Consider the following 14867-nt stretch of genomic DNA (forward strand, 5'->3'; position numbering starts at 1 on the left):
ATCTGGCAACCAGACTATTGATGACCATGAATTTTGTTAATTCACTGGAAAAATAAATGTGCTGTAGAATCCAAATCATGCAGCTGATGAAAAAAATTTTAAGCTCTATGCTCAAATTCTGACCTTTTCTTTTCCATGTAGGGATGAATTGAAACAAGGAAAAAGTTAGTGGTCAGGGGGAGCTTAACTTCAGGAGACCTTGGCATGAGCCATTCAGCTCATAAGGCTTACCTACCAGTTGGCCTTTACGAGAATATACCAGTTGCAATTGTGTCTTTGGGCTTTTGAAAAAATGTGTGCACCAAATCGTTTTTGAACAGTTGGCTGAGAACGTCTTGTTTGTACAAATGACTAAGTGCCTCCATTTTCCAATCTCTGAAATGGGGATAATGATGAAACCACACTTGTAAAATCCTTTTGAGCTCTCTAGATGAAAGGATCTATGTGAGTATAAAGTATTGTTATTAAAATAATAGAATCTCTAATTAAAAGGAATAGGCTATTTAGAGTTCCTTGTAAAGTCACTAATCGGTGGTCTTTAAGCTTATTTAGTCTAATGGCTTTTTGAGGTTGAGCTGATGCAGTTCGTGTAGGAACGTGTAGTGTTTGGATGTTTTCATTCCCTTCCATTTTTATCCCACTCCTCAGTAGATAAAGAACTTTGACTGTCTCAATTTAATTTTTGCTCAAGGACATTCTCCATGGTGGATAGGTTGGCATCATCTAGGGATCTTTTTGTTTTCTCTCTCCATTTCGCAGGAAGCTAACACAACCATTTCTGAAAGACCCTCTTTTTACATGTGTTACTATTTGTAGATAGGGGATGGGGATTAACTCATTTTAAATTGATGTAAAATCTTCTAAAAATCGAAATTAAAGTAATAAACATTCTATGTGCTCCGCTTTCATTTTCTTAAACTTTTAAGTTGTCTTCAGCATTACAACAAATTCTTTAGGCTAGGTTTACAGGCTCAAAACTGAAAGGGGTCTGGCTGAAGGGTCTTAGTGTATTTTCTGTGACATGTACTGGAAAAGAATTTTTTAATTAAATAAACTTCCAGGTCATTAGGGGAACTCAAATTCAGACAAATGCTCTTTTGTTAGTATGTATACGTTACTTTGTGTAGGCAACTTTGTTGCATTGAAGTTCTTTGTTCATCAGGTGGTGAAGCATCTCTGATCTGAGTCAAGGGTCGTCATTTTCACCTTTTCCATGAAAAGGCTTGTGTTATGTGCACACGCCTTTTACTTCCTCCAAGCTAAGGTATTATATCTTATTTATGTGAAGGCACTTCAAAAAGTTCATGGAAAATGGAATGAAAAGATAAGCTTATTTTGGTGTAAAAAATTTTTGAAATCCATACATTTGAGGAGTTTTCCAAATTTTTGGAAAAATACATCTAATGAAAAAATGATGCAAGAATTTCAATTTTTTTGCACTAAAATAAATTATTTTAATTCTATTTCCATGAACTTTTTGAAGTCCCCTCATGTTTGTATACCCTATTAGCTAATGCCTTTTATTCAGCTTTCCAATGGTTCTTTCATCACTCACCTGGCCAACATTTATTTAGGACCAATTAAATTAAGTAATTTATGGACAGGGAGGGAAGAAAATGTCATAATTTTTGAAGCGTCTACAGGGTAGGTATAAAACAGACATGAAAACAAATTGTTGCTGTACTATTTGATATGTGGTATATAATAAAACTAATAATAGCACCTAATATAGAATTTGATGTATACCAGACACTGTTTTAAGTGCTCCATATTAATGTGCTTGCTTTTTGTAAGAACTCTATGAAATATTACCTTGATACAATAGGCTCTGCAAGGTTAGGTCCAGAGTTACCAGAAGGTTCAAAAGCTATGGGAGTACATATGAAGGCATGTTGAGTGCTTTTTAAAAAACAGAACTCGGTTTTTGGAGAAGTTTTAGGATCACAGCAAAATTGAGTCAAAAGCACAGAGATTTCCCACATACCTCTCCTACATACAGCCTCTGCACTGTCATGATAGCTTCAGTTTTGACTGCCCTTTAAGCAGTAGGTTTTCAGTAAATTATGTAGGCTACATAAATGGGAGAGGCAATTAGTTACTGATAATTTTGTTTCTACCAACCAAAAAGAATGTTGATAAACAAAGTAGAGTAGTCTTAGAATTCATGGCGTAAGTTATGAGTTACTCAATAATGAGATCCTCAAATCCAAAAACAAGTTCTATATCTTTAAATGTAGGAATACATTGAATTTACTATTACAAAATTTAGGTGTGTTATTTCTTAATATTTTAAAAAATTAGTAAACTTTATTTTTAGAGCAGTTTTGGATTGCTAGCAAACTTAAACATAAAATACCTAACCAGTTCCCCTGCACGTGCCCCCTCCCCTTCACCGTCAACATACTGCCCCAGAAGCCCCATTTGTGACAATCAGTGGCCTTCCTTGATACATGATTTTTACCCAAATGTCTTAGCATTTTTGAAGCAAGAAGTGAAGAGATGTGATTGCACTGTCATCCCCAGCCATCTGACCTAACTTTAGGTAGCCAGCTGAAAGTTTGACTGAATTTTTATTTGGGTAGTTCTTATTCTTCTCAGCATTTTGTTCAATCCTTTCACAAAAAAATACTATATTCCTGGAAAAGCTATCAGAGTAGGTAATGCATTTTAGTAAAGGTTGTCTCTAAAGTAGATAATCTGAAATTCCAGGGGTAATGAAGCCTGAAGCATCTTGAAAGTACGGTAGCTGCCCAATAAGTACCTGTTGAATAAATCTTGTATATTTGGTGACTTGGCTCCTGCAATCAACATCAGTATTAATGTTTAACTCAAACTATTCAGATACACTTGGGAATAGTAGAATTTTTCCTTTTTGAGTATTTTTACTTCTATTCTCAAAGAGTGCTGAAATGTAGGAAATACAGATAATTGAGCTATGTGAGGATAGGTAGGATATTTTGTATGTTGCAAAGAACACAGAACTCAAGCAACCAATTACCATTTTTCTTTCTACCTACTTACTACATTTCTGATGAAATTTTCCTTAGCTATCAAAAAATTCATTGGTGAGTAGAAAAGAAGCTGTGCCTTTTCTTTACAGAGCACAAATACTAATCATTTTGTTTTTTATGCTATTGGACAATTTTCTTTTCCTTTAGAGATACAAATGACCTTTTTTCTCTTATGGTCATAGTACCTTTTATTTACCTCTATTTTTGTACCTGTAGTTTTCCAAAATTATTTACAGAAACAGCTTTTCCTGCTAATCCAAAAGGACAGGGAGAGAAAATTTATGTTTATTGCATTACCTATTAAATGTTATACTTGTATATTTCTTTCCTTCATTCAACAAACATTAATTATTCATAAGACCAAGCACAGGCCTACATAGTGAGTTCACTGATTTCCAGTTGTCTGGAGCTGAAAATAATATTATCAACCCTGTATATCCATGGGCCCACATCTGTAGGACCCTCCATCCCTGGATTCAGCCAATTTGAGGATAGAAAATATTCAGAAAAAATGCATCTGTCCTGAACATGTATGGATTTTTTTGTCTTTATTCCTTAACACACAGTGTAACAGCTATTTATACAACATTTACATTATGATAGATATAGTAAGTGAACAGGGAATAATTTAAATATACCAGAGGAAGTTCATGGGATACATGGAAATGCTATGCCCCTTTATATAAGGAACTTGGGCACCCCCCAATTTGGAGTATCCAAGGAGGAGTCCTGGAATTAATCTCCCACACATACTAAGGGACAAGGGCATAAAGACATCATGGAAAAGGGAATGAAAGGGATTCTGAGGTGCTGTGGGAGCACAGTCATGTAGGAGTGTCTGAACCTGATGTGTGGAGTCAAGAATGTGCTTATAGGGCCGGCGCCATGGCTCACTTGGTTAATCCTCCACCTGCAGCACCAGCATCCCATATGGGCACTGGGTTCTAGTCCCAGTTGCTCCTCTTCCAGTCCAGCTCTCTGCTCTGGCCAGGGAGGGCAGTGGAGGATGGTCCAAGTGCTTGGGCCCCTGCACCTGCATGGGAGAGCAGGAAGAAGCACCTGGCTCCTGGCTTTGGATCGGTGCAGCGCCAGCCATGGCAGCCATTTGGGGAGTGAACCAACGGAAGGAAGACCTCTCTCTCTCTCTCTCTCACTGTCTATGACGCTAACTGTCAAAAAAAAAAAAAAAAAAAAAAAAAAAAAAAAAAAAAGAATGTGCTTATAGAGAGCCCACTGTGAAGTTTAGAGGAGGGCTAGGTAAGCTGGACAAAGAATTTAGGGAAGCAGGGATGAAAAAATGTTTCAGGCAGAAGGAAGAACAGTAAGTCTTGGGGCAAGAGGAGGAGGAAGAGGAAGAGGAAGAGAGAAGGAGATGTCTTGGTCACCCATGCTACTGTCTTTCCATCAACCCTCAGTCTCCTGGGAGACAGGCATTCTTATCCTCGTTTGTTTCCTTCATTCCAGGAATACTTTCGCTCTTCAACCTATCACCACAAACTGAGGGACTGGTTAGACTCCCAGCAGTAGTCCAAAAGGCTAAGAGAGGAAAGGAAGCCAAGGGCAAGCTGACACCATTTCCACCTGAGATGCTGATCAGAGAGATGCTCAGAGCTTGATGTTCCTAGTGTTCACTCCCTGGGCGTGCAGAGAGAGAGAAAGAGAGCATATGTGTGCAGCTGATGGGAAACCCTCAGTGATTTGTGCTCCCTGACATCATGGCAACTAATTCACCTTTACAACCTGTCAGCCTCCATTGATTTTGTCTTAACACTGTCTCCTTTGTGAAATAAACCAGCATTTTTGGTGTTAGATTCCACCTAAACTCCTGGAAGTGAGCTTATTTATTTATTTTGATTCCACGTTTAGCTTGGTATATGTTCCCTTCCCTCTCTAAATCAATGAGCTGTCTGCTCTAGGCCTTTGGTATGAGCCACACAGGTAGCAGGAGTCAGCAAGGACATGCTGAGGCTGCGGCTCAGCCCCAGGTTGGAACATGGAGAAGACATGGCAGGGGACGCTCCTGTGTCCTACAAGAGGGAGGAGAGTACCTGTATGAGTTAGCCCGGGCTGCCACCACCAGATCACCAGCTTACACAGTAGACTTTCTTTCTCAATTCTAGAGCTGGAAGCTGAGATCCTGGTGTTGGGTGAAGGGGCTGGTTTCTTCTGTGGCCTCTCTCTTTTGCTTGTACATGGCCACATTCTCTCTTAATTTTCTTTTCTCATGTTTTTTTCTCTGTGTGAGACTCTTCTTACAAGGACATTGGTGGTGTTGGATTAGGACCTGCCCTAATGACAGCATGTGACTTTTTTTTTTATCTCATTAAAAACTCTACCTTCAAGCAATGTCCAACTGACTTGAGCACATGCATTGGGGGGGGGGCGATTCATCCATGATATCATGTACTGCATTTCATTGCCTGCCTCTTTGTTGGGAATATTTCTAGGCCTCTCTAGTGCTCAGCCCACTTGGATCTCAAGAGGAGCCTAAGGGAAGGAATTGGACTTTCTTTGCCTTCTTGTAACCACTTTTGTCTCTTCTATTCTATGCCAGAGATCCAATTCAGAAATGTCTTCCAAGCTGCCTAAACTCACTTCCTCTCCCATCTTCCCCTTTTCTAAACCAGGAAACTTTGCTGGTTACCGCTGTGGAGACTGCAAGTTTGGCTGGACTGGCCCCAACTGTGATCAGAGGAAACCGGCAGTTGTTCGGCGGAACATCCATTCCCTGTCTGCTCAGGAGAGGGAGCAGTTCTTGGGTGCCTTAGACCTGGCAAAGAAGAGCCCACACCCCGACTACGTGATTGCCACGCAGCACTGGCTGGGCCTTCTTGGGCCCAATAGGACCCAGCCTCAGATCGCCAATTGCAGCATATATGACTTTTTTGTGTGGCTCCATTATTATTCTGTTAGAGATACATTATTAGGTGAGTTTTTTTCCTTGGCTTAAGGTATGTTATATATAGGTTTATGACTGGGTGAGGGGACATGGATGGGAAGTCATTTCACTGAAGTTAATTGACAAGAGAGTAACCTCAAGGCTATGTTAGGTCTATGAAAGTTGTAGAATTATCGAATACTGCCTGAAATTAAAAGGGAATGGTTTCTTTCCGGTTGGAAAGATATATTGGTTGTAAACACTTTCAATATCTGTCCTTTAGTTTATGTTCTTAATTCAAAATCTAAACTGTTCTCTATGAAGCTATTAATCCTCAAACGCATGGGTTGGCGAAGTGGAGGCAAATTCCTTTGGATTCCAGCAGAAAACATGTGTAAGTCTGTCTGGGGAAGCCCTTTCTGACCTTTTCCTCAAATTAGAGGAATTAACTGAACATATGTCAAAGCATATGATGCTTCTTTGTGCAGAATTAGACAGTGTGTGTTGAAAGTGGGTTTCTCATTAAACTCACGTGTCTTCAGTCATTTGTATCATGCTCTGCTGGGAATGCCCAGATCTTTTGTCAAGGGAAAGTGTAAGCTGAACCACAGTAACACAGAGTTAGCTTTTCCTGCTTAATCCTTTGAACCATACTTAACTTGTTTGTTAGATGCTTATAAAGTGGTGCCCAGGGGCTGCTGTTGTGGCACAATGGGTTAAGCCACTACCTGCAACACCACATTCCATGTCCAAGCCAGTCTGAGTCCTGGTTTCTCTGATTTGGATCTAGCTTCCTGCTAATGCATCTGGGAAAGCAGTAGTACTTGGAGAGACCCTGATGGAGTTCTTGGCTCCTGGCTTCAGCTGGCTCCGTAGTAGTTGGGGTCTAGATAGCGCTTAAGATGGGAGGAGAGGTTGTCCTCATAGGTTCAGATTTGACCTGAATTATTTTTCTTTGTGGGGAGAGATATAGACACCAGTTTTTTTGCAAGAGGGCTTGAATTCATTCCAGAGTCTTCTCATGGCAGTTCAGTGTGCTTGGCTAACCCTCAAGCTTTGGGGTTCCTCATTGGAGTTAGGGCAAATGAAGACATCTTACCCACTTGGAATAGTGAGACTTTCATCTGGAATCTCCCATCCCTGTCTTTATCACTTGGTGTCCCCTCATCATTTTGTCATGAGGACTTGAACCTTCAATCTGGATGGAAACATTTTTAAAAAGACTATGAGTCCAAAGAGTGAGAACAGTTCTTTTCTGTGTGGGTTTTTCAAAAACTTGCCTCGCAGGTAAGCATCTGTCTTTCTTTATCGATAGATATGGAGGCTCTCTGGCTGTAAACCTTTATAGTCTCTGCTGTCATCACTCTGAGGGATGTTTGCTTTATGAGAGGGGAATCTCTCAAGAGGAAGAGAAAACTATATTTTCTGGTCATATCCAGGAATTAAATTTATATTCATGTCTGTTCAGTTCTTTGAAGTTATTATAGGTACTTGGAAAAAGAACTAAAGTTAGCTAAAGTTTCTACATAACCATCAAAAACTGTTATGAAATGGGAAGAAGGATAGAACAGGCAGTAAGGAGGGCGTTAAATTGCCCAAAGCTTTTCACTAAAATTGGCAGTTCCAGTGGCCAGCCAAATTGGTTTGAATGTATTTTTCTCTCTTCTGGTATCAGTGACCATGCTTGTCAGCTAGTGGTTGTAACTGATTGATGGCTGAGGCACAACCCATGGAAACTCTTTTTGGTTGTATAAACATAGCATTAGGACTATGTGTGCTTAAAGCTGATATACTTTTAATTTACCTACTTCCTTACGGATTTGTGCATTTGTAAGGAATAAGTTAGAAAATGTCTTTAAAATATATTTTATTTATGTCTAATGATGTATTCTTTTGGATACTCCAGTTCACCTTATTGTTGCTCAAAAATTAATATGCAAAAAAGGCTGTTAATGCTGAACATGACTTGAATTTCCCAAATCGCTGCTGCAATACCAAATTTTTGAAAGATGAAGGAGCGTTTATCCTAAAAGTGCTTATTGCTTCTGAAATTCTTTTTTTTTTTATTGCTTGTAACACATCTTAAGTAAGGCTTGACATTTTAAATATTCTCTTTTGTGATCTGTAATATGTTTCCTAATTGTTTTAGGACCAGGGCGCCCCTATAAGGCCATAGATTTTTCACACCAAGGGCCTGCCTTTGTTACCTGGCACCGGTACCACTTGATGTGGCTGGAAAGAGATCTCCAGGTTGGTCAAAACTATGCATTTCATATTTTTTATTTCTAAAAAATATTATATGTACTTGAGAACTGCTACATGATGTTTTGCTGTACATAATACACATCTACAGAGTGAAGTGATTAGTGCAGTTAACAAATTCACATACCCATTATTTCATATAGTTCTGTCTCTTCTTTCCTTCCTTCCTTCCCTCCCTCTTTGCTTCCCTCTCTCTTTCCCTTTCTCTCTGTCTACCTTTCTCTCTCTCCCTCCTTTCCCACCCCCCCCCCCACATTAAGAATACCCAGAATCTAATGTCCTGAACAATTCCTAGTACTTAATAAAATATTACTAGCTATAGTACCCAAGTTAAACAATGAAACTCCAGGCTAACTCATGCTGAACCTTTGATCTATACTTTCTTACTCCCACCCCTGCCCCTGGTAACCACTCTTTGCTCTCTGTTTCTAAATGTTCTATTTTATTATTTTTGAATTCCACATATAAGTGAGATCCTATGTCTGGTTTATTTCACTTAGCTTCATGTCCTTTAGGTTCTCCTTTTCACAAATGATAGAATCTCCTTTTTAAAGGCTGAATGACAAGTGCATTGCATGTGTGAGTATATGCATATAAATAGTCCCTTAGTATCTGTAGGATATTGCATCCAGGACCACTCCCTCCCATAGAATACCAACATCTGCAGATTCCCAATTCCCTTATATAAAATAGCACAGTATTCACATATAACCTATGCACATCCACCATATATATATGAGTATGCACGGATTTCAAAATTTTTTGTGCCAAAATAATTTTATTTTGTGATTAGTTATCCATTCACCTGGTATTTTTCATCTTGCTTATACATTTGGTCAAGACCCTTAGCAGTCTTCACCATATAAGCTTTCTTGCTGTATCTGATGGCAGAAATTAAATGACTAGACCTGCCCTTTGCTTTTAGCGACTTACAGGCAATGAGTCCTTTGCTTTGCCGTACTGGAACTTTGCCACCGGGAGGAATGAATGTGATGTGTGCACAGACCAGCTGCTTGGGGCAGCAAGACAAGAGGATCCAACTCTGATCAGTCAGAACTCACGGTTCTCCAACTGGGAGATTGTCTGTAACAGGTAAAAACCCATCATGTACTACACTATGGATGCCGGGACCATATTTTCTTCTGTCTGAGAGATGAAGGGGCCACTTTGTGTCTCTGTTTCTAATGCATGTGGGGTTCTGTTTACACATTTCTGAAAACAATTTCCCAGGAGAGCTGACATTTTAAAACTGTTATGCTCTTTAATAAGAATTTCTCTGTGAATTGAAAATGCACAAACATCATATTGACATCAACTGTTTTAGAATTAGGAAGAATTTCTGTATGTGGCCAACATTTGCTAAGCAGCAGTCATATTCCTGGTAAGGGAACCCTGCTGGGAATGCAAATACTGAGAAAATATAGCCTTCTCCATGACCATAAATTTGTGTTTACAAAGGTAGACCTCTTGTCAATGAATTATAACTAAATATGAGAAGGACTATAATAGATGGACAAGCTGACCCCAATCAAGGCAAGTCCTCAAGAAGAGGAGATGCAGGTTCTGAAAACTGAAGGAGACAGCAGTCTTTGCCAGGTGCAGGGGAGGATGAGGAGAGTGTTAAGAGGGAGGTAGTTGTTTCCTAGGTGGAGAGAACATCATGGATGAAGTCTCTGGAAGCAGCTTGCTGCGGCCAGGCCGCAGGGTGAGGGTGAGCTGAGAGGCTCAGAGGAGGAACTCCTCCCAATCACTGAAGACTACCCAGGTAGGTGAGCAGCCTGAGGAACAGGAAGGATACTATCTTCCAAGTCTCCTTGAATTTATTTCTCTTTCCTGTCACATGCAGTGGCCCCTCTGATCTACAACGTGTTTATTCCAAGGCCCTCTTTGGGTGCCTGAAACTGCAGAGTACTGAGCCTTTGAATATGTGCTATGTTTTATCCTACATGTAGAATACATCAAAAAGTTCATGGAAAAATGGAATTAAAAGATAAATTTTTTAAAATCGATGAGTAATTTCTTTTCACAGTATTTTCTATAAACTTTTGAAGGCTCATCATATGCCTGGATTTTAATTTTTTTGCACCAAAATAAATGTGTTTTTTTTTTTTTTTTGACAGGCAGAGTGGTCAGTGAGAGAGAGAGACAGAGAGAAAGGTCTTCCTTTGCCGTTGGTTCACCCTCCAATGGCTGCCACGGCCGGCGCACCGCGGCCGGCACACCGCGATGATCCGAAGCCAAAAGCCAGGTGCTTCTCTTGGTCTCCCATGCGGGTGCAGGGCCCAAGCACTTGGGCCATCCTCCACTGCCTTCCCAGGCCACAGCAGAGAGCTGGCCTGGAAGAGGGCAACCAGGACAGAATCTGGCGCCCCAACAGGGACTAGAACCCGGTGTGCCAGTGCTGCAGGTGGAGGATTAGCCTATTGAGCCGCGGTGCCACCCAATAAATGTGGTTTTTTAAGAAAGCTTTGATTTAGAGTACAAATTTCATAGGTACAGCTTTAGGAATATAGTGGTTCTTCCCCCATACCTGCCCTACCTCTTCCACTCCCATCCCATTCTTCATTAAGATTCATATTTAATTAACTTTACATACAGAAGACCAGCTCTATACTAAGTAAAGCTTTCAACAATTTGCATCCCCCCACAAAGTATAAAGTATTGTTTGAGAAGAAGTTTTACAGTTAATTCTCATAGTATAGCTCATTAAGGACATAGGTCCTACATGGGGAGTAAATGCACAGTGACTCCTGTTGATTTAACAATTAGCACTCTTATTTATTATGTCAGTGATCATAAATAATGATCACTTGAAATGAGCTGCCCAGGCTATGGAAGCCTTTTGAGTCCACAAACTCTGTCAGTATTTAGACAGGGTCATAAATAAAGTAGAAGTTCTCTCCTCCCTTCAGAGAAAGGTACCTTCTTCATTGGTGGCCCCTTCTTTCCACTAGGGTCTCACTCACAGAGATCCTTCATATATGACATTTTTTGCTACAGTGTCTTGGCTTTCCATGCTTGAAATGCTCTCATGGGTTTTTCAGCCAGATCCGCATGCCTTCAGGGCTGATTCTGAGGTTAGAGTGTTGTTGAGGGCATTTGTGATGCTATGGGTCTGCTTTGTGGACTGCTTTCCATGTTGGAACATTCTCTCCTTTTTAATTCTATCTTATTGTTATTACCAGACACTTGGTCTTATTTATGTGATCCCTTTGACACTTAATCCTATCTATATGGTCAATTAATCACTGAATATGATCACTTTAACAGGTAAGATGGCATTAGTACCACCCAGCTTAATGGGATTTGGAGTTCCATGGCAAGTTTTTAGCTTTACCCTCAGGGGTAAGTCAGTGAGAATGTGTGCTGAACTGTACAGCTCCTCTCTCTCTCTTTCTTTCTCTCTCTATTTAAATATTTATTATTTGAAAAATCAGAGTTACACTGAGAGAGAAGCAGAGGCAGAGAGAGGGAGGGAGAGAGAGAGAGAGAGATAGAGAGAGAGGTATTCCATCTGCTAGTTCACTCCTGAATTGGCTGCAACGGCTGGAGCTACACTGATCTGAGCCAGGAGCCAGGAGCTTCCCCTGGGTCTCACACATGGGTCCAGGGGCCCAAGGACTTTGGCCATCTTCTACTGCTTTCCCAGGCTGTAGCAGAGAGCTGGATAGGAAGTAGAGCAGCCCAGACTCGAACTGGCGCCCATATGGGATGCTGGCACTGCAGGTGGCAGCTTTACCTGTTATGGCCCCTCTTCCCTCTCTTATTCCCACTCTTATTTTTTACTGCGATCTATTTTCAATTGACTTTATACACCTATGATTAATTCTATGTTAAGTAAATAGTTCAACCAATGGTATTAAGTCAAAAAAGGTTTTTGACTTCTCTTTTGATTTCTTCTATGATCTGTTCATTCAGGAACATATTGTTCATTGTCCATGTGTTTGCATATGATGTAGATTCTTGAGTTGTTGATTTCCAGCTTCACTCCATTGTGATCTGAGAAGATATATGGCATGATTTCAGTTTTTTTGAACTTGCTGATACTCACTTTATGGCCTAGTATGTGGTCAATCCTAGAGAAAATTCCATGTACTGGCTAGAAAAATGTGTATTCTGTGGCTGTGGCTGTAGGGTAGAAGGCTCTTTAGATATCTGCTAGGTCTATTTGGTCTATAGTGTCGATTAACTCTGTTGTTTCCTTGTTGATTTTCTGTCTGTTTGATCTGTCCATTGCTGAAAGTGGGGAACTGAAATCCTCCATTACTATTTAAATATCTTTTTTTAAACTTCTTTTATTTCCTTTTTCATGAAATACCCTTGTACATACCTTTAATTTCTAAATTAGGCACAGTAAGAGACTAACAACAATAGCTAATAATGTAGAATAATTTTAACAATACACTATGTAAATGTTTTGTGAATGTGATCTCTCTTTCCTCATAATATCTTCATTCCTCTGCAGTACAGTCATATTTTTTGATCAATGTCGACTGCAGTCGGCGCCGCGGCTCACTAGGCTAATCCTCCGCCTTGCGGCGCCGGCACACCGGGTTCTAGTCCCGGTCGGGGCGCCGGATTCTGTCCCGGTTGTCCCTCTTCCAAGCCAGCCCTCTGCTGTGGCCCGGGAGTGCAGTGGAGGATGGCCCAGGTGCTTGGGCCCTGTACCCCATGGGAGACCAGGAAAAGCACCTGGCTCCTGGCTCCTGCCATCGGATCAGCGCGGTGCGCCGGCCGCAGCGCGCCGGCCGCGGCGGCCATTGGAGGGTGAACCAACGGCAAAGGAAGACCTTTCTCTCTGTCTCTCTCTCTCACTGTCCACTCTGCCTGTCAAAAAAAAAAAAAATGTCAACTGCAGAGAATTGAAACCATGGAAAACAAAACCATAGAGGAGTCAAGGACTATTCCCTCTTGGGAAAAGATTCCCCAAGAGGCTCCTCTGCTTCTTTTATTTGTTATTTCCCCCACAATCTCCACATTTTAAACACCATTCCTCAGCTTTCCACTCCTGTGTACCAAGCCCCAGCTCGGCTTCCAGCCTCCCTCCTGACACCCTACTCTGGGCAGTTATGTGTGTTGAGGTGCCTGGATCCTACTAGCTAAGGTCCCATCATCTACATCCTGTATATTTGTTACTGCCCTTGGCACAGTACTCCATTTTTGAGGACTTCTTTTCCCATGACTGTGCCTAATTTCATGAGGAGCCATTTTCCCATGATGCCTTGCTTGAGATATTAATATGTAGTATTAAAAGGAAGTGTCTGTGATTAAAACTTTTAAAAGTATATTGTTATTTTTAAAGATTTATTTATTTATTTGAAAGAGTTAGAGAGAGAGAGAGACAGAGTCAGAGATTCTCTAAGTGGCTGCAACAGCCAAGGCTGAGCCAGGCTGAAGCCAGGAGCCAGGAGCTTCATCCAGGTCTCCCACATGGTTGAGGGGGCCCAAACATTGGTGCCATCTTCTACTGTTTTCCTTAGGCCATTAGATTGGGAGTGGAGCAGCTGGGATACAAACAAGCACTAGTATGAGATGCTTTTCCCTCTACACCACAATGTGGGCCCCAAATTATTTTTTGAGGGACAGGCAGAAAGAGGAGAAAGAGAACTCTCCCATCTTCTGGTTTATTCCTTCACTGCCTGCAACAGCCTGGGCTGGGCCATCTTGAAGTCAGAAGCTCAATCTGAGTTTCCTATGCGGATGGTAGGGACTCTAGTACTTGAACATTCACTGCTGTTTCCCAGGGTATGCATTAGCAGGAAGCTGGATTTGGGAGCAGAGCCAGGACTTGAATCCAGGCATTCTGATATGGGATGCAGGTGGCCCAAGTGGCAGCTTAACCTCTAGGCCAAATACCTGCCCCCAAATAACTTTTGAGAAGGCTGAGTGTTAATGATTTTATGAAATTTTAGAATGTCTTCAAGCCTTTCCTAGAGAAACGTATTCTTCAAGAGCCTACATGTATATGACTCTGGAACTCTTATTTCACAGAACATCTCCCCAGAACACACCTTGGGCAATGCTGCCCTTGGAGGCCTTTTTTTGTCTGGTGTTTAGGTCCTGGCCTCTTTCATACCCATGTGTGTGCTGATTGTGTTTTCACACCTGGGTGCTAGCCTTTTACCCTTTAAATTCACACAGTGACACTTGTCAAATTCCTCACTTACCAAATGAGGCTCTGTTTAGAATTTTAGGTCACCCCTGGTATGTGGGATATGATGTTGTATGGGTATGGGGCCCCTACACATCCCCATGTTTACCTGAAGCCTTGGGACAATTCCCAACCATTTTCTTGGTGTTCTCTCTGTAGTTTTACTGGTTTTTACTTTGACCTCCTCTGTTTGCCTTGACTTTGCCTAAAGTACTTTCCTAGGTTTACAGAACCACTTTTGTCAAAGCTGTCTTAGCTCTGCCATGTACAGACCATTCTATTCTCTCTTCGGTTACTCAAGATTCTTATGCACAAAATAGGAGTCACCATCCTACCTTTTAAACAAACACCCTCACTTTTTCCAATGCAGTAGTAATTATCATTCATTTTTGTGCCTATCTCCATATTTTGTCCCTTTGACTTTTTGAAACTTCTCAATTCACAATTGCTTTCAGGGTAGTTCTATAGCCACATAGTTTTGACCCTTCTAAGAGAGCTGTAATAATATTTTACCTTGACTATAACCCTGATATTTACCTGGGCTCAAGTTTATGATATTATCGGT

General features: G+C 41.0%; 1 protein-coding gene across 2 annotated transcripts in view; it reads left to right on the forward strand.

Annotated features, from left to right (window-relative positions):
• Positions 1 to 14867, forward strand: part of DCT (dopachrome tautomerase) — a 121115-nt gene that overhangs the window by 78756 nt on the left and 27492 nt on the right. For both annotated transcript variants that reach the window (XM_051849930.2, NM_001297493.1), the window contains 3 exon segments: positions 5639 to 5938; positions 8039 to 8139; positions 9077 to 9243. In XM_051849930.2, coding sequence (XP_051705890.1) covers positions 5639 to 5938; positions 8039 to 8139; positions 9077 to 9243 — 568 coding nt within the window.

This window comes from Oryctolagus cuniculus, chromosome 9 (assembly GCF_964237555.1).
Source record: "Oryctolagus cuniculus chromosome 9, mOryCun1.1, whole genome shotgun sequence".
Lineage (NCBI taxonomy): Eukaryota > Metazoa > Chordata > Mammalia > Lagomorpha > Leporidae > Oryctolagus > Oryctolagus cuniculus.